Source organism: Terrapene carolina, unplaced genomic scaffold (genome assembly GCF_002925995.2).
Source record: "Terrapene carolina triunguis isolate 2854851 unplaced genomic scaffold, T_m_triunguis-2.0 Scaffold31549, whole genome shotgun sequence".
NCBI classification, from domain to species: Eukaryota; Metazoa; Chordata; order Testudines; family Emydidae; genus Terrapene; species Terrapene triunguis.
Window position 1 is genome coordinate 186886 of NW_020695900.1, and position 20524 is coordinate 207409.

The 20524-nt window shown below is 43.5% G+C and overlaps 1 protein-coding gene across 1 annotated transcript in view; it reads left to right on the forward strand.

The window, feature by feature from the left end:
• The first annotated feature begins 3151 nt into the window (after positions 1–3151).
• The window catches only part of LOC112125825 (zinc finger protein RFP-like), a 26693-nt gene continuing 9320 nt past the window's right edge, over positions 3152–20524 (forward strand). Inside the window, exons 1-8 of the mRNA XM_024224197.1 lie at positions 3152–3535; positions 7075–7170; positions 11014–11244; positions 12922–12944; positions 13617–13738; positions 15082–15209; positions 16120–16142; positions 17888–17970. Coding sequence (XP_024079965.1) covers positions 3152–3535; positions 7075–7170; positions 11014–11244; positions 12922–12944; positions 13617–13738; positions 15082–15209; positions 16120–16142; positions 17888–17970 — 1090 coding nt within the window. The remainder of the gene's footprint in view (positions 3536–7074; positions 7171–11013; positions 11245–12921; positions 12945–13616; positions 13739–15081; positions 15210–16119; positions 16143–17887; positions 17971–20524) is intronic.

A 20524-nucleotide genomic window follows, 5' to 3' on the forward strand; every position in this document is an offset into this window, starting at 1 on the left:
GAAGCTGAACACTTTATGCTTCCATCCCACACCACTGTCAAGTTTTAGCAAATTAGGATAAGTCAGCCCATAAGAACAACCATATGTAACAGTAACTGCTAATGGTAACAATTCACTACCTCTCCCTACTACAGGTAGTAAATTCCTACAGGTAGCAGTTTCATCCCTAGAGTGTGAGAAACTGCTATCTGTAGGAATTAGCTACATCAGATAGCAGTTTTTAGCAAATTAGGACAAGTCAGCAAATAAGAACAACCTTATGTTCTTGGTGGAGGGACTTCAACTAGCCAGACATCTGTTGGGAAAATAACACAGCAGGGCACAGATTATCCAACAAGTTTTTGGAATGTATTGGAGAATTTTTTTTTATTTCAGAAGATGGAGAAAGCTACTAGGGGAAAGGCTGTTCTAGATTTGATTTTGACAAATAGGGAGGAACTGGTTGAGAATTTGAAAGTGGAAGGCAGCTTGGGTAAAAGTGATCATGAAATGATAGAGTTCATGATTCTAGGGAATGGTAGGAGGAAGAACCGCAAAATAAAGACAATGGATTTCAAGAAGGCAGACATTAGCAAACTCAGGGAGTTGGAAGGTAAGATCCCATGGGAAGCAAGTCTAAGGGGAAAAGCAATTGAAGACCATTGGCAGTTTTTCAAAGAGACATTATTAAGGGCACAAGAGCAAAGTATACCACTGTGTAGGAAAGATAAGAAGTATGGCAAGAGACCATCCTGGCTTAACTAGGAGATCTTCAATGATCTAAAACTCAAAAGAGTCCTATAAAAAAAGTGGAAATTAGGTCAAATTACAAAGGATGAATATAAACAAATAACACAAGTATGTAGGGACAAAATTAGAAAGGCCAAGGTACAAAATGAGATCAAACTAGCTAGAGACAAAGGGTAACAACAAAATGTTCTACAAATACATTAGAAGCAAGAGGAAGACCAAGGACAGGGTAGGCCCGTTACTCAATGAAGGGAGAAAGACTATAACAGAAATGTGGAAATGGCAGAAGTGCTTAATGACCTCTTTGTTTCAGTTGCCACCAAGAAGGTTGGTGGCAATTGGACGCCTAACATAGTGAATGCCAGTGAAAATGAGGTAGGACTAGAGGCAAAAATAGGAAAAGAACAAATTAAAAATTACTTAGACAAATTAGATGTCTTCAAGTCACCAAGGCCTGATGATATCTGAGCCATTAGCAATTATCTTTGAAAAGTCATGGAAGATGGGCGAGATTCCAGAAAACTGGAAAAGGGCAAATATAGTGCCAATCTATAAAAAGGGAAATAAGGACAACCTGGGGGATTACAGACCAGTCAGCTTAACTTGTGTACCTGGAAAGATAATGGAGAAAACAATTAAGCAATCAGTTTGCAACCATCTAGAAGAAAATATGGTGATAAGTAACAGCCAGCATGGATTTGTATAGAACAAATCGTGTCAAACCAACCTGATGCCCTGTCAAAGAAAGCTAACAAGCCTTGGGGGGGGGGGGGGGGGGGGAAGTGGTCGACATGGTCTATCTAGCCATTAGTAAAGTTTTTGATATGGTCTCCCATGACCTTCTCATAAACTAGGGAAATGCAACCTAGATGGAGCTATAATAAGGTGGGTGCACAACTGGTTGGAAAACAGTTCCCAGAGAGTACTTATCAGTGGTTCACAGTCAGGCTGGAAGGGCATAACGAGTGGGGTTCTGCAGGGAACAGTTCTGGATATGTTTCTATTCAAAATCTTAATCAATGATTTAGATAATGGCATAGAGAGTACACTTATAAAGTTTGTGGACGATATCAAGCTGGGAGGGGTTGCACGTGCTTTGGATGATAGGATGAAAATTCAAAATGATCTGGACCAACTGGAGAAATGGTCTGAAGTAAATAGGATGAAATTCAATAAGGACAAATGCAAAGGACTCCACTCAGGAAGGAACAATCAGCTGCACACATACAAAAATAGGAAATGACTGCCTAGGAAGGAGTACTGCAGAAAGGGATCTAGGGCTCATAGTGGACCACAGGCTGAATATGAGTGAACAGTGTAACACTGCTGCAAAAAAACTGAACATCATTCTGGGATGTATTAGCAGGAGTGTTGTGAGCAAGACACAAGAAGTAATTCTTCCACTGTACTCTGCGCTGATTAGGCCTCAGCTGGAGTATTGTGTCCAGTTCTGGGCACCGCATTTCAAGAAAGATGTGGAGAAATTGGAGAAAGTCCAGAGACGAGCAAAAAAGTAAAGGTTTAGAAAACATGACCTATGAGGGAAAATTGAAACATAATAGTTTTCAAGTATGTAAAAGGTTGTTACAAGGAAGAGGGAGAAGAATTGTTCTCTTTAACTTCTGAGGATAGGACAAGAAGAAATGGGCTTAAATTGCAGCAAGGGAGGTTTAGGTTGTTACACCAAGTAGCAGTTCTTTACAACAGCAGTTTTACACAATCTATATGTATCAATAACTGCTACAGATAGCACATTTCTACACATAGCAATTTCACACATACTATTGTGCAAGAAACTGCTACCTGTAGGCATTTGCTACATCAGGTAACAGTTTTATACAATAGCAGTTTCTTACAATCCCTTGATGTGCCCCTGTTGAGAATGTGCTTGGCGCCACTGTAAACCCGGTACTGGTGCTGTGGCATATTATCCTTTAAGAGGGGAAATAAAAAAGCCCCTCTGCCCCCACACACCCTATTTTTGCAAACACAGCAGGTGGCTCATCCCATCAGGGTAACTGTTACCCCCATGCTAGGGTTTTGCCCTTTGCCACCATCTGGGACCCTGGACTTAAATCCTGTCTCCTTCCCCACTCCCTCAACTCAGCCCCTCTCCTGCCTCCAGCTGTTTGACACCCCCCCCGCTCAGACTTGCTCAACCCACCCCTGATTTGCCCCCTTTTAACCCCTGTGAACAGCAGGCAGCAGATTCTAATCCAAGTGAGGGCAGCGGCTTCAGCAGATGTTACTGAGCCTGCAGCTCTCTGCTGTTTCCTTTCGCCCACCCCCTTGCAACAGATCAGGAACTAACCAGCAGCACTAAGCTTACAGGAAGGGCTGGGGCCAGCTCCAATTCTCGACAAACACATTGCAGAGGAAGTGAAAGTGAAAGTGAAGTCTGATCGTCTTTTTTGCAGCAGCCATGTTAGCTGCGAACTGGGGGGAAGAGCTCCGGGATGAGCTGGTTTGTTCTATCTGCCTGGACTCCTTTAAAGACCCAGTGATTCTAGACTGTGGGCACAGTTACTGCCAAGCCTGTATCACCAAGTGCTGGGGGGCGTCGGGCACAGGCCTTTGCCCCCAGTGCAGGAAACCTCTCCCCAAGCGGGAGCTGAGGCCTAACAAGTCGCTGGAGGAGGCGGTGAACATAGCGAGAGGCCTAGATGAAGAATGCGAGAAACATGAAGAAGTTTTGAAGTTCTTCTGCAAAGAGGACCGGACCCTCGTCTGCAGGGTTTGCAGAGAGTCTCGAGAACACAGAGCTCACACAGTCATCCCCATCGAGGCAGCTGCAGAGGAGTTTAAGGTAGGACATTTGCGTAGAAATCCGAGACGGGGCTAGATTGATTTGGACACAACTCCCCCCTGCTTTTGCACTTGGCTTATTAGCAATTTACATAGGAACAGACTGGGTGAAAATGCTACTGGATCAGAATAGTAGCATTTAATATCCCTTTGTCACAGGTGTATGTGACTATGCGAAGTGTGTGTGTGTTGGGGGGGGGGGGGGGGAACAGGGTTATTTTGTCTGCCTCTTCCTACAGGGCTATCCCTTCTCTGGGACTAGGGTGACCAAAAATTCCAAAACACGTGTGTGTCCCAGCTGGTTCTGTTGAAAGTGGAGTGCGGAGAGCACCATGTTTCGTTTCATAAAGATTTCCTGCGTTGGGGATTTTGTAGAAGGCCCAGGAATAAACAGTCTTTAGCCATCTATGGCCCTTTTAACTCTTTCTACTGGCACATTCTCTGGATGTTTTAATTATATATTTGTATCATTTTATTTTATTACCTTATTTCCACCTCTAGATTTTGCTGCTTTATTTTTTTGCACTCCTTTCTCTCTCTTCCCCCCCCCCCCCCCCATCCTTGTTCTTCCTGACCACAGTTGGTTGAAAAACCAGGATTGTTTTTCCTAGGCGATTTTGGAAAAAAATTCTTTAGAAAACAAACAAAAATCCACTAAAATGTTAGTTTTTCAGTGAAAAAAATCAGTTTTCAAAAAGTTTAAACCGGAAAATGTTTTGGTTTCCCATTTAAAAAAAAATCAGTTTGATGTTTCATAAAAAGGACAATTTTAAAGAAATTTTCTGCAAAAAATTTTTCCTTTGAAAAGTCTCCCTCCCCCATGAATTTTTAGACCAGTTTTACTGCTAACTCTTCCCCATCTCCTTCAAACTGCCCTGGCACTCACCCCCACCCACTTTTCCTATGAATTTACTATACTTGCTCTCCTCTGTTCAACTGTCACTGCTTCACTCCCATTCCTTTGTTCATTCTCCCTGCAGTGCTGCAAACTCTAACCACTCTGACCTGCTGCTACAAGACTCCTGTCCCTCACTGCTGCATCCACCCCCAAAAGCCCCTTCTGCAACCCACCACATCCCATCCCTGTCCACTTCCCCCCATTCCACTGACCAGTTAAGGATACTTATACATAACCAGGAGAGCTGTCATTAATTTACTCACTGTTTTGGTGGGCGATGTGTGCAAATTGTGTAAATCACAATTGCAAAGTGTGTCATGCCTGGCCCATGTAGGGGATAAAATCCTACTGTTGCAACTAGCTAAAGGAGTTATTCTTTCAGCTCAACCAGTATAGGTCTGTGTTACTATGGTAAATGTCATGGGTTTGAAGCCAGGTGATGAACTGTGGTGTGTGTAATTTGTATATTTTAAGTCTTACAAAATGGCCTTTACCTTTGCTTTTATATGATAAGAGATTAGATTTTACTGGGACTGTTCACATACGTAAGAGTTATTCATATGCCTAAGTGCTTGCTTACTTGCTTTCTAACAAATAATGTGTAATAAAGTATATTACTGTAAATTCTCTCATATATAAGTATTATTACAGATACCTAGGTCTTTCATAATTTTCCCTCCAATTATTCATGGGGGAAAACACTAATGTCTTTTTGGTAATTTATTGATTTATAGATCCTCTTTCCCTGAACAGGTCTCTTTGCAAGGATTTTAAAACACCTTTCTCTCTCTTTTTTACATTGTAGTTTTCCTCACTATTTTAGCTGTATTTTTTTATTGTTTCTAGGGATGGCGCTATAAATAAGTCACTGGTTTAAGGGTTCTGGGCCATACACCAGATCCTGGAGGTTTCTCTCCTTAGGTAACATAGGCTTTTTGATTGGAGTCAAGGGATGGAAGGGCTTAGGTTGGTCCCCAGAAGGGAAAGGGTTTAGAACATAACATCACATGCTGTACATCGGTGACATGTCCAGTGATGCCATGTTCACTGACCTCATCATCCTTATCCTTAAAGGATTAGAAAATACGCCTTTTAGTGATTGAACTCCTTGAATCTATCTATTTAGCTTAACAAAGGGAACATTAAGGGGTGACTTGATCACTGCCTATAAATACCTATATGGGAAGCAAATGGACTCTTCAGTCTAGTGGACAAGAGTATAATGCAATCCTCTGGTTGGAAGTTGAAGCTAGACAAATTCAGATTAGAAATAAGGTGTACATTTTTAACAGTGTAGGTAAATAGCCCCTGGAACAGTTTACAAAGGGTCATGGTGGATTCTCCATCACTGACAATTTTTAAGTCAAGGTAGGAATTATTTTGCAGCAGTTCTCTGGCCTGTATTATCCAGGAGGCTAGATGATGATAAGGGTCACTTCTGGCCTTGGCATCTATGAGTCTCCCCTCAGTCTCTGATCTCCTCCAGCACTCTCATTTTGACATTTACTAGGGGGAAGATACTACTGAACTCACAGGAAACTTCCCTAAGCCCTCTCAGAGGCCTCCAACAACACGGGGGAACTGTCATGGGGTCATCTCACTGCTAGCTAGGGTGACCAGATGTTCCGATTTTATAGGTACAGTCCTGATTTTTCGGTCTTTTTCTTATATAGGCTCCTATTACCCCCACGCCCATCCCGATTTTTCACACTTGCTGTCTGGTCACCCTACCACTAGCACGCCTCCTCCTGGTCGCTCCGGGGATGAGCTGATTCCAGGTTCAATGCCTCCTTTCCTCCTCTCACCGCACACCCTGTCTTTTCTTCCTGGCTCTCAGCAAGGCAAGATGCTCTGTGTTCATGGCTTAGCCCTCTGGGCAAGTCACATGTGTTCTCCCCTTCCAGGGTGTCAAAATCTCTTCTTACAAAAGGTCTCAGGTAATCTTCCCATTCACTGCCCAGCTGGTGCCCCCTTCCCAGCGGCTGGTAGGGAACCTGGGCCCAAGCTCTACTCCCGGTTCCAGCTCAGGGACCTTCTAATCAGCAACCAAGGTCTGTTCCATTCTGGACCTTCCTGCCTTTTCCCTGAGCCTTTCTGAACCTTCTGGCTCCCCCAAAACTTCCTCCTGTCAGGGAGTAACTGGAGGCTGCTTTGACTCTGTAGTTCTTAAACACCCCTCCCTTCTCCCAAGGAGTGACTGCAGACTCCTTCACTCTAGCCCCCTCTCTCTGCACAATCATCCTGTCTTTATAAACTCAGCCCAGCACTTTCCTCCTCATCTGGGCTCCCTCATTATTCAGTCATGGGATTACTTATACCACCTGATTCCCTTCATCTGAGCCTGTCTGGTTAATTGGTCCCCTTCAGGGCAAGTGTGAAGTTAACACCTCATCACAGAAAGACCCCACCTAATATTTTTATTGCCTCCCCCCTCCCCCCAAGAAAAAAAAACCCCTCTCTAAAACAGTACAAAACAAAAACCTCCCTCCACTTCCAGGCTTTCTTTATCCCTCATAAAGAGGCAGTGTGGGGCTCAAGCCTAATTTAAAAAAAAAAAATCCTTGACAGGTCACGTTTAAGGCTGAAGGTTATTTTTTAAGGTCACTTTCAAAGCTGAAATAATTTCTTTGGAATTATTGCAGGAGCAGCTTCTGAGTCATCTGAGTCATTTTCAGCGTGTGAGAGACGAGCGAGGGAGACGGGTAGCTGCTGAAGAAGGGAAATATCAAACTCTACTGGTAAGTGTCCACTCTTCATACCGATCATTTAATAATGGCCAGTGTTAATAATAGTTAAGGCTAAGAGTTAGTCATGGGTATTTTTAATGAAAGTCATGGATAAGTCACGGGCAATAAACAAAAATTCACAGCCCGGGGTCACTGAGTCCAGTTCCTGCTGTCACAGGCAACCACCACGTTCATAAACTTATCAAGCTCCATCTTAATACTAGTTAGGGTGCTTGCCCCTGTGCTCCTATTAAAAGGCTGCTCCAGAATCTGCCTCCTCTGGTGGCTAGAAACCTAATTTCCAGCCTCAGTTTACTCATGGACAGTTTATCTCCATTTGTTCTGCACTCAGATGCAGTGAGGTGCTTGGGCTTGATTCTCATGCCATTCTGGCCATGTAAAGGAGCAGAAAGTCCCCCTGACTCAGAGTACTCCCTGTGCAGTGAGCCACACCAGTCATGTTCCCAGTCCCTAGAGTAGGGAGTGGATTAAGTGCATTGCTTTGCACCCTGGGCCCATGGGGCGTCACAGGAATAAGTGTAAATTAGAGCACTGGGGGAGGAAATTTCTTCCTTGTAGAAACCAACATGGCTTTTGATTCTGGATGCCTTAATTTCCAAGTATCCAGTTAGAGACAGCAAGGGCCTGAAAGCCCAAAATTTCACTGAAAGTCAATGAGAATGCTAATCAGCCCTGAAAGTCAGGCCTTTGGTCTCTCAAGTTGTCCCCCCCCCCCCCCCCCCAAAAAAAAAAAAGGTGAGATGGCTGAACTCAATAACCAAGTTTTTAAATTTTTGGTTCAAATGTCTTCCCTGGATTATTTCAGACCCCTAAATCTACATATCTGTAAAGCACCTAGCACAGTGGGGCTCAATCCCTGATTGAAGCCTTTAGCCACTACAATAATATATCAGAGGGGTAGCCGTGTTAGTCTGGATCTGTAAAAAGCAACAAAAAGTCCTGTGGCACCTTTAAGACTAACAGATGTATTGGAGCATAGTATCAGGGGGTAGCCGTGTTAGTCTGTATCTACAAAAACAACAAGGAGTCTGGTGGCACCTTAAAGACTAACAGATTTATTTGGGCATAATCTTTCATGGGTAAAAACCTCATCTGAAGAAGTGAGGTTTTTACCCACGAAAGCTTATGCCCAAATAAATCTGTCAGTCTTTAAGGTGCCACCAGACTCCTTGTTGTATTGGAGCATAAGCTTTCTGCATCTGACGAAGTGGGCGTTCACCCATGAAAGCTTATGCTCCAATACATCTGTTAGTCTTAAAGGTGCCACAGGACCCTCTGTTGCTTTTTACAATAATATAATTAGGCTTGGAATGATTCAGGTTTTTTGTTTTTGTTTTGTTGTTTGTTTTTTTTAATCATTTCAACAGATAACATCAGTTTACTTTTAAGGGTTTTTTTGTTTTTGTTTTTTAGATTTTTATCCGTTTAATTTTCACAGTTGCAGAAAATTATGGGGGGAGTCAGATAATTATTTAATGGCCGTAGATGTCGATATATAAAAAGTTAGTTTTAATACCTTTAAAACACAAATTGTCAAGCTCACATCAAAATATACAGTGTAAACATTTTTAAATCAAACTGTAAGTCCTCAAGCAGCATTTTTCTTACTTTGCCTATCTGTAAATTTCAGTTATTATGAATGGAAATATTTTGTTGGTTTATATGTGTAAGATGAAATTGACATTGAAAATCTAATTCTTCCAAACCTACATTTAAGTAAATAGGTAACACAAACCCAGCTGCACCCAAGTGGGGGGAATTCCCTGTGTGACAGCAAATTGCAAGGTGTGAATGGGACTGTTTAAAATGATTGTGATGAGAAAATCTCTCTGCTAACTTACATGTCCTCTTGTGGCTCCAAATGGTTTTTAGGTGTTAAATCCTGGATTTACACTCCTTCTTATTTAGGCTTCCAAATAAGTAAGCTATCTATGGTGCTTATATGGGCCCCATGTCCTTAGTACCTGAGCACCTCACAACACCCCAGGACAGTGCCATTATCTCCACTGTACAGAGAAGATAAGTGACGTTCCCAAGGTCACAGCGGAAGGCAGTGGCAGAGCAGGGAATTGACCCTAGATCTCTGTCTAATGACTTAACCACTGGACCATCCTTCCTCTCCAGTTTTCAAAACTCTGGGCACCAAAACATCTCCCATTAAAGTCAATGGGAGTTGCTGGGTGCTCAGCACTTTTGAAAAATCGTCTCTTAAGTGTCTAAAGTGGTTGAAAAATTTTCAGCAGAAGTTTTGCCATCAAAAAATGTGGTTTTGTCAAAACCAAAACACGTCAATTTAAATGAAATATGTCAATGGGTAAAAACCAAAATGTTTCATTTTGATAGTGTCACTTCCTTTTGACTTTTATATGCTATTAAAATATTAATATTATACAGATGTATCATGGGCTTTGTCTTCCACAGCAGACCGTAGGGGTGTGTCAGAGGCCTGCCCCCACCCTGTCTCCAGTCCTCAGTGCCCAGGCACCAGGGCCGGCTCCAGCATTTCTGCCTCCCCAAGCAAAAAAAAAAAAAAAAAGCCGCGGTTGTGATCGGCGGCGGCAATTGGGGGGGGGAAGCCGCAATCGGCGGCGGCAGTTCAGCGGCAGGTCCTTCGCTCCTAGAGGGAGTGAGGGACCTGCCGCCCCTGAATTGCCGCAGGTGCTGCCCCTCTCCCTTGGCCGCCCCAAGCACCTGCTTGTTAAGCTGGTGCCTGGAGCCGGCACTGCCAGGCACTCCGCACAGGCCCAGGAGTGGTAAACTCAGCCCTCCAGCTGAGTCTCATGAGAGTTTATCCCTTTCCCAAAAGAGGAACAACCTAACAAGGCAGCAGCAGGTTTCATTTCTTTCAAGGAGGCTCTGGCAAGTTGGAGTCCAGTTCAAAACCCTCAAGCAATTCACTGATAAGTCTTGTTTTAAAATTATCATTCCTTGCCTGGCCCACCTACTCTTCAGAGACTCAGAGAGGCAGCAGTCACATGAGCAATCTCAGCCCTTCTCTGGCAGCTGGGGTTTGGAGGCAAGTTTCCTTCCCAGGGCAGCTGCTGCTGCTAAGTGATGAACTGGGTTTCCCCTTCTAGGCCTGACACACCTTGCAGGTGTGACAAGATGGGTTGATTGAGCCCATATCAGTTCCTTAACCCCTTCCTGGCCAGTGCGGGGTTTGTACACCCATGACAATATTATGGTTAATGTTATGTATGTATAATATATGCACATACTATTTAAATAATATTAAAGTCAAAACAAAACACTTCAACCGACACTGTCAAAATGCATTTTTTCAGAATGTTTGTTTTGTGGGAAATTTTGGCTTTTTGCTCTTATTCAGAATGGATTTTTTTTTTTTTTTTTTTTTTAAATGTCAGAATTTCCCATGGAATGTAAATTACAGTTCCCAGCAACTCTACTAAGTATCAACTTAGTAGCCTAACTTTAATTTTTTATTTTGGATATCTTGGGACTAGTGATTTGGGGCCAGAATATAGGTATTTTAGAAAAAAATTACCTTCAGTGGAAGATGACTGCCAACTTCTTAAGTGCTTTTTGAATTCCCTCACTTTTGGATTTAGACTTCTAGAAAAATGTCACAGGTAGGCACCTTATGCTGAAAATTGTATTTAGACACCTCTAAGTGAGACTGGCTCCAAAATTTGACGTGTAAGGGCCATAGGGCTATGCAGATAATTCACTGGCTGAAGATCTGTCCTGCAGAGTTCTGCCCTGTGTTAACAGGGCTCAGTCACTCACAGCTGAAATGCAGTTGCTACTGGGGAAGGGACTTGGGAATCCTGTTTCATGTTATGTCACAGCCTTGTTTATATCTGTTTGCAACAGGAGAAGACAGAACGCCAGAAGCAGGAGATTGTGTCTGAATTTAAGCGAATGCACCAGATTTTGAAGCAGGGAGAACAACTCCTGCGGAACTGCCTGGAAGGCACAATACAGGATCTTGTGAATACGAGGAATAAAAATACCAACAGATGTTCTGGGGGGCTATTACTACTTGATAACCAGATAGCTGAGCTAAATCAGAAGTGCCAGCAGCCAGAGATTGAACTCCTCAAGGTAAGACAGGTCAAAAAAATTTCCAACAGTCCATGGGATTTAGGCTTCTAAGTACTTAAATCACTTTTGAAAATGAGATTTAGATCCCCAAATCAGTTGGGTGTTGCAATGCTGAACCTAGCAATGCCTAAATTCCTTTAAAATCTGGGCCTCAATCAATATGTCGGGCACTGCACAGACACACAGGGAGAGACAGTCCCTGCCCCAGCTGAGATCAGGGCCCCGTTGTGCCGGGCGCTGCACAGACACACAGGGAGAGACAGTCCCTGCCCCAGCTGAGATCAGGGCCCCGTTGTGCCGGGCGCTGCACAGACACAGTCCCTGCCCTGAAGATCTTACAGTGTAACTAGTAAAGGTCAGGTGCAGGGGACTGTTGAGGGAGTAAAATGTACAGAAGTGTGCAGACCTATCCAATGACCTGAAGTGTATAGGCCTTTGATTTCAGTGCAGCACAACTATTTACACTGCATCTGAATTTGACCCTTTTGTGTATTATGTATAGAACAAACGTGTCTGAAGTGCTCAGGTGCCATTGTATTCAGTGCAGTATAAAACTTTTGCTGGATATTTATATATTGCACCAAATTGTGCCTCCTTCCCTGCCTCCTCCCCCCGAGCAAATCTGATTCTATTCAACAGTCTCACACACTTACACACACACACGAGCTGGTTTGATTCCATACTGCATTCACACACACGCACACAGAGATACACTTCCTGCTGTTGTTATTCCCTGTTCTCTCTGTGAGCTTCACTGGCTCCCTTCCCTATCTCATCTATTAAAATAATCAGCAATGAAATAGTTAATGCTGACATCAAATTGTAATCATTAGGTTTCATGGTCAACAACCACTGAGATTAAAGAAAGGAGTTCTTCCCCCTCAGAGCTATTGTTTCAGGTTCTCTGTAGATCTCACTGCACTGTTCACACTTTTATCACCTTTAGACCGTGTGAGTTTTTCTGTTTTTTTGCATCCACAAAGTCTGTAAACGTACTTTTTCTTTCTTTCTAATCAAGGCTGAGATTCTGCAGTATCTGCATATGGCATGCAGGTCCCATTACTATATCAAGCAGACCAGATATTTGACAGCCATTCCGTAATCTGAGACAGACAGATTGAGATATTTTAGATAAATGGTAGAGATGGTTGAATTTTAAAAAGGGGGAAAGAGGAATGGAATCGTAATTTTTCACTTTTTAATTTTTAAATTCAAAATGTCAAATTTATTTCTCACCTGCTCCATGGTTGGTCAAACAAGAGGGGGGAAATCTGCAAAACTATTCAGTCAAAAATTTCCCATGTCATCCAAAGGTCAAAATCTAAAAAAACGCAATTATCTCTGACGTAACCAGCAATAATAATTAATAACAATACCTGGCTCTTATATAGAGCTTTTCATCAGTAGATCGCAAAGCACTTTCCAAAGGAAAGTTAATATCACTATTCCTATTTTACATATGGGAAAACTGAGGCACGGGGAGGTGACGTACCCAAGATCACCCAGCAGGGCACTGACAGAGCTGGGAAGAGAACAGAGCCACGCATGAAGTTTCCAAACATGCCCAACTTCCTATAGGGATCAAAAATAAAGGCAAATTGAGTCTTCTGCCTAAGAGAGATTTTGTGTTTGTGGCTGACGAGCTGAGTTTCTTTTTGTTTCCTTTTCCCTTTCTAGGACATTGACAGCACCTTAAGCAGGTATGTGTCGCCTTATTCAGCCTCACACTTCTTTACACTGGGAAAGGTTGCAAAGCCCAGCTGGAAATGTATAATGCCCCTCCCACCTCATCCTCCTAGTGGCTAAGAGAATGGAACAGGGAAAGCATCACAGGAACGTAAGAATTACCAGAGCAGATCAGACCAAAGGCCCATCTAGCCCGGTATCCCGTCTCTGATAATGGCCAGTGCCAGCTGCTTCACAGAGAGATGCAGGTCTTCCTCTGGGGCAGGTTATCCCATAACTGGTCACTAGCGGAAGTTCCCTCCCTAACTGCTAGAGATTGGCTTGTCCTCCAAAGTATGAATCCTAGGAATGAAGATGCTGCGTAGCTTGAATACTAGTCTTATGATATGGGACAACAGAGGTTAACAGTCTGCTCAGTGAAGATCATCATCTTGAGCAGCTACAATAGTGGTCCTGAACTGAGGACAGGAGGCCCAGGCGGGGGCTGAGCAAGGGGGCCCCAGGTGAGGACTCCTGGTGTTCCATGTTCCTTTTAATTCCCAAGTTTACATTGTTATACGTACTAAATAACATACCGGGCCAGCATGCTCAGAGCTTGTGCTAGCCCCCGTGTCCTGTCTTCCTGCTGAGTGGATTCAGCATTGCGACCGAGTATTCTGACAGGAACCTCGTTCTTTCTGCGTTAGGTGTGAGCAGGTGAAAGGTGAAGAGGAGGCACCTGTTGATTCTTTGACTGAACTGGAGAGCAGAGTGCAGACTCTCTCTGAAAGCCAGAAAGCTATATATTATCTACTGAAGAATTTCAGAGGTAAAATTGTAATGGTAATGTTACTACTACTAATAATAATTAATAAAAGGTAAGTATTCCCGATCAGTCTTTGAATTTTAAAATATTTGCGAGGGTGTTTCCCAGTAGTGATCACAAAAGAGTGTTTGATTCCCAGTCACTCTCAAGCACTTCTATAAAGCTTAAAGCGGCCTTTAATGGGGTAGAAATGGCCCTCTGAGAATCCCCAGCCAATGTGAAGCTGGTATACAGACTTTAGCCAGCCCCGCTCCTAGCCTCCAGAGCAGGGGGCAGATCGGGTGTGTCCAGAATGTACTCTGGCTATTCTCTGCTTCCCAGAGACCATGGGAGCAGACCATAGCCTAGAGCAGTGGTTCTCAATCAGGGGTACACAGAGGTCTTCCAGGGGGTACATCAACGCATCTAGATATTTTTGCCTAGTTTTACAACAGGCTACATAAAAAGTGCTAGCAAAGTCAGTACAAACTAAAATTTCATACGGCCCTGGGGCTGCTCTAATTACACCCAGGGGTGTATGTTGGAATTATTATTATTAATACAGGGTATCACCCATGCACCAATTTAGCCACAAATCCCTTTATTAACTCTAAAGGCCCAGTGTCATTTATACAACTGTTCCAAATGTGCCTTAAATGCTGAAGCAGTAACCACACCCCTATAGTAACATGCAGTGATCAGTATGGATCAGGTACTTCCACAGGACTAGACCTGACGTGCTTAACCCCATGTTGGCCAGCTCCAACAGTGGGCAGCAGATACTAGCAGTGAATCCTCCTAGAGCTTTTATGCCCTTTTTACTGGTGTCTCTTTAAGAATTCCTTTCTTTGTTTAAACCAGTTAGAACCACCCCTGATAATTGCGGCCTCTTCTCCAAAGTCCAATTTTCTCCAGGTCCAATTTTTCCAACGAAGCCACATCCTTTCAAGACCTCCCCACAGCTGCTAACAGGACCTGCTCTTTACCCAAACTGCAAAGCATATATTTTCTTTAGCCAGGGTATTTTAACCCTTTATATACCAATCTAATCCTACAGTGGGCTGCCCCTGGATAAACCCAAAATACCGAGAGTGCAAAGATAGCTTAATGCTCAGCCCCCTGTTTTCCCCTAAACACAGGAACAGAGCAACTGGCCCTCAGGAGCCGATATTAACAATATTATGCCACATAAATGAACTGAGCTTGAGCCCTTCCTTATTTATTAAACATTTATATTTTGGTAGCTCCTAGAGGCCAACCAGGTCAGGGACCCTTTGTGTCAATGACAGTCACTGCTCCAGAAATCTTACTGTTAAAATATTACGCCAGCTATGGTTCTGATTCTCAGTCTCTCTCTTTTTTTCCAGTGGAATTGGGTCCTCTTGAAAACCTCTCATCTGCTGTTAAGAGACAAGTGAGTTGTGAAGACCCAACGGAGGAGGTTCCCAACAACCCTAAACAAGATGATACTTCTGGTTTCCTGCTGAAGTGTGAGGTATTGTATTCTGTGGCAGTTCGGGGAGCTAGGTGCCAGGAATGGGCTTTAGTGGTTGTGGACTGAAGTCAGTGGAGCTACAGTGGTCTACACCAGCCAAGGATCTGTCCCTTTGAGTCCACTAGGGATGTCACTGATGTCAATCGATTTTGTGTGGAAGGTGATAAGGTACTACGTGGGGCCCTTGGAATCTAAATATGTCAATGAAATGTTTGAAGTAGGGCCGAGTGAAAGTCAGTATTTCTGTTTGATAGTTCCACATTTGTTTTCATCTTGGATCAAGACGAAAAGTCAAAATATCAAAATCTTTTCACCGAATGGAAAGTTCTGAAAATTGTTTATTTGGAAATGTCTAAACATTTCATTTCTGGTCAGTTTTGACATTAAACTGCATCTGCCCTTGATGACTGCAGTGCCTCATGGGAACTGTAGTTTGGGTGCTTCACGCCCCCATTCTTTCTTATGGGCCTGGTCTACTTTTTGGACTACATCTCATGATGCACCATATGGCTCAGTCAAAGGGGGGAATGCAATGCATCATGGGAGATGTAGTCCAACCAAGGTGCCTGGCCCATAGGAGAGAACGTGGGCTTGAGGCATCTGAACTACAGCTCCCATGAGGCATCAGAGCACATTAGGCAGATACAGTTTAATGTCAAGCAGACTTGAAACAATGTTTTGATTCATTTCACCAAACTGAAGTGTTTCAAGTTGGGTCAGACCAAACCAAACCAAAATATTTCATTTTGATTTCCCAATAGAAAATAAAAACTTTCACCAAAATTGAAATATAATATAGATGAAAATTCCCTACCAAAACATGTATAGTTTCTTGTAACAATCGACCTGTGGATAGAGATGCAGATCACAAGGGATCTCCATAGAGTGACTTGTTTTCTTTCCCTTCTAGGAAGGCAAACTCAACTCAGCTCGGTAAGTGTCTTCTTCTCTCCGTCACACTCGTACTTCGCTACAGGGCAGATCCAATGCTCATTGAAGTCCATGTGAGAAATCAGTGAGCTGTGGGTGAGCCCTATGTTGGAAAGAGGGGTTAGGAATTGATTGAAGATAGGACTGCTCCAACACAGTGGCTAAAAGGGTCAATCCATAGGGTCTTACAAACTCTATAAATCATAGCTCATCCATGCTTCCTGTACCAAACCTGGACAATTCAGGTTCATTCCCTATAGTCTGTTCTCCAGGACTTTGTCCAGTTGGATTTCTGCAATGGGGCTCTGATCCGTTCACCTGGCGAGATAATTCCATAGTTTAAAAGATTCCTCATCAACCTGCCAGGAATTCCCATCTCACCACATGCACTTTTCTGTTACTTGTATACTCCCTATTCTTAAACAATACCTCTATGCCATGATGTATAGAATCACAGTCCTTCTTAAATAGGAAGAATGTATTAAACAGCCACAACTATAGACTCACACAGGCTTGAGTTCCAGCTTTGTCTTCCTTGTTTACCCATGTACATCACAAAAGAGACATCTGAATAATAATACTCATTATTGATGTTCCATGCCTGTTAGTGGAACTGTGTTCTGTAGGGCTAACAGGAGTAAGATGCAATGCAAATTTATTTTAGCCATTGAAATGAACAGCTCTGACTCTGGTACGTCCAAGGAACAGACTTTTTATGAGAGAGAATTTTACAACATCACTTTTCAAAGTAGAGAAGCACCATTATTCTAGTTCAATAACTTATGTCTAGAGCTGGTTGAAATATGGAATTTCCAAACTGTGGGGAATTCTGAGATTTCAAAATTTGTCTTTGTTCCAAATTGGAATGAAAAGTTTAAATTTAAAAATTTACTGTGACAGAAAATGTCTGAGATATTTCATTTTGGAAATATCAAAACAACCTTATTGAAAAGAAACATTTCAGTAAGGACAGAATATTTTCTCTAGACTTTAGCATGTATATAACATAACATAATGTGAATTATTTTCTAACTGTAAGGGTAATTAAGGTCTGAAATAGGCTTCTAAGGGAGGCTGTGGAATCCCCATCATTGGAGGTTTTTAAGAACAGGTTGGACAGGGATGGTCTAGGTTTACTTGGTCCTGCTTCAACACATGGGGATGGACTACATGACCTCTTGGGATTCCTTCCAGCCCTACATTTCTGTGATTCTGCAATATATTATATTATAAACAAAATGCAAAATTTCAATCAGTTCCATAGAAAATTTTGACAAAATCAACACAGTCCTGGGAAACATTTTGATTTTGTAGGATCAGCATTTTCCGATTGTTCAGTTGGAAAATGTTTGACCAATTCTACTTATGTCCCTTCCGTGTACTGCTGAGTCTTGCTGGGCGCACAACTGGCCTTAACCTTTTGGAGTGAACAGTTTCTCAGCATTTGCTTTGACTGCATGAAACAATGTAGATCTGGTTGAAAAATTGGGGGTGTGTGGGTGGGGATTTCTCTGGTTTTGGGTTGTTGTGTTTTTGGTCCAGATTCCAAGCAAAGTTTTCATCAAGACTTTAAAATATTTTGACCAGCTTTAAATGTATTCAAAAATTGGGTGAAATCAACAAAAATTTCGTCAATTATCCCCCGCCCATATGCGCACACACACTTTGTCACAATTTGAATTCTCAATCAGCTCTCACACTATAACAGATAACTGTAATGTATCAATATATTTTTTTTCTCTCTACAGTTGTGAGGAGCAAGAAGTTGTTCCCACTGATGGACAGAATAATTTAACTGACTTCATAAATGTTGAGCCGAAGGAAGCCAGAGGTAAAGGATGATCTTTGGGGTAGTTTGGTACTAAATTGTTATGCAGAAAGCTGCTAATGGCTTCCATCAAGTGTGTCTTTGGATCAGACAATCACAGAGCTCGTTCCGCACTCTGCTCCTGTTGAACCTGAAGGAATCAAGTCCCTTTATTTAGTAAAGAGAGATGCTGATAATTGTAGGCACTGCCCATGGGATTAGGCACATGTGCACTGCTGGGTTGTGTGGGCTGAGGGCTTCCCTGGTTGCAAACGCAAGGGCTAGCAAGCATATCGGTTGCAGCCTGGGTGCACTGGAAGCAGGAAGTTTGGAGAAGTGAGAGTGACCCTGAGAGGAAGCAGAGAGACAGAGCTTTTTGGGCACAGAGCTGGCTGGAGGGGCAGACATGGGGATTTCTGAGCAAGGGAAAGGCCTGCTGCTGTTTGTTGCTATAGTGTTTGGGGAGATAGGACTGTGGGAGCCTTCTTTGTAAATAGACACGGTTAATTAGCTCTTATCTAGTGCGTACAAAGGAGGTCATTATGTGATTTTATAGATGGGGAAACTGAGGCGCCGAGTTTTGAAGTGACTTGTCCAAGGTCACTTGGCAGGCCAGTATAGGGTGATTAGATGTTCCGATTTTATTGGGACTGTCCCAATATTAGGGGCTTTGTCTTCCATAAGACACTATTACTCTTCATGCCCAGTCCCAATTTTACATTCTTGCTATCTGGTCACCCTAGGCCAGTAGCAGATCCAAGAATTGAACCCAGGTGGCTTGGGTGCTAGTCCAGGGCTCTCTCCAATAAGCCACACTCATTACACAAAGAGTGTGTCTGACTTGTATCATTGAATTCTCCTCCTAATGGAAACATCACTCCAAGCCCACGAATATTGGTATATCGCTCGGGCCAAAGGAGCAACTATATTTACTCATGTCGAATAAGAACTAAGGGGAGAGCAATTAGCAATTAAATTCAGTATCTCCTTCCCCATAGGCAGGGCCTATCAGCTCCCCCTCTTCACTAACAGCTGGGTCAGGAGAGGCTGATCTGTGCACAAATAGCTAAATATGTGCTTAACAAATTTTTGTTTTAGCTGCTGAATATTCAGTGTCTGAGCCTGTTCCAAACATTTCATTGACAAATGTCAGTGGTGCCTTAAATCTGCTTGACAACAAACTGGTGGTGCACCGTATTCCAGGTAAGCCCCTTTCTTCTGTATATTTCACAGTTTTAATGATTTATTTTGTTTTATTATAATTACTTCCCTCCACACACTAGTCATCAGTGGGTTTTGAACTTAGTGCTGAAGATTCTAAGGCCACAGTCCAGCAAAGCACTGAGGCACATGCATAACATTTGGCTTGGCAGAATTTGATTTTTATTTTTTTTTATAATCGTGATGGATGATATTGAGTATTTGTAAGTATTTTTTTTTAATTATCAATTTAAATTTTCATGGTTGTGGGAAATTATGGGGCAGTCAGACAATTATTGAGTGACAGTAGATGTTGAAACCAGAGGCAACATGTAACTGTTAATAGTGTGTGGAGGGGGCACAATTTAAAAGTTGGGGGTCACGTGACCACCCCACATGTCGCCTCTGTTGCCCTTTAGATGCTCCCCTCCTCGCTGTCCCCTCCCCCAGCTCTCCCTCTCGCTGCTTTGCCCTTCATCCCTCCCCAGCCCTGCTGCTCCTCCATATCCCCCCCCCCAAGGTGGCACGTCCCATTCCCAGCGCTGTGCAGAGATCCAGACGCTGAGGGGAGCGCTTAGCACACCTGCAGCCTGGCCGGTGGGCTCTTTCCTCCCCCGCTGCCTCTGGCCAGGCCGGCACCCTAGGAAAGCCCAAGACCCTCCTGCATGGGGCGTGGCCCAGGAGGAGCCCAGCCCTGTGTGTGCCAAAGCTGCCTAGAGCCCCATGCAGCATGGGGGAGCCTCTCTGCCCCTCAGATAAGCACTGCAGTGGAGGGGCAGGGAAGAGATTTCCAGCTCATTCCCACCCCGAACTCTCAGGTTCTGCGGCAGCCCCTGAGGCCGAGGCTTAGCGCCCTCTTGGCCCCCTCCCCCGCTGCCCCAGATCCTGCCACGTTTCTAAAAGTTGGTACTGTAGAACCTCAGAGTTGCAGACACCGCAGGAATGGAGGTTGTCCGTAACCCTGAAATGTTCATAACTCTGAACAAAGCACAGTTCGGGCTCCAGATCAAGCAGCTGACACTCCAGGCCAGGCCTCAGCAGCAAATGAGCTCCCTCCTCAGCTCTGGCAGCTTCCTTGGAGGCAACTACTTTCCCTGGGTTGGACTCAGTTTGCAAGCTTGTCCCACTCGTGTGTGCGCATGTGTGTAAACAGCATGTCCTCCCAGCAGGGGGGAGAGAAGGGGTGAAAGCGGCATAGACCCCAGCGCTGCTGCTCTGTATTTACTTCTTAGCTGTACGTGGCTGCCCCCTGGGTGGGGTGGGGTGGGGACAGGCAGCCCAGATGTGCCTACCTTTAAGATGCAGTACTACAGGCACAGTACAGTATTTGCCTTTTTTTTTTTTTTTTTTTTTTTTTTTTTTTTTTTTTTTTTTTTTT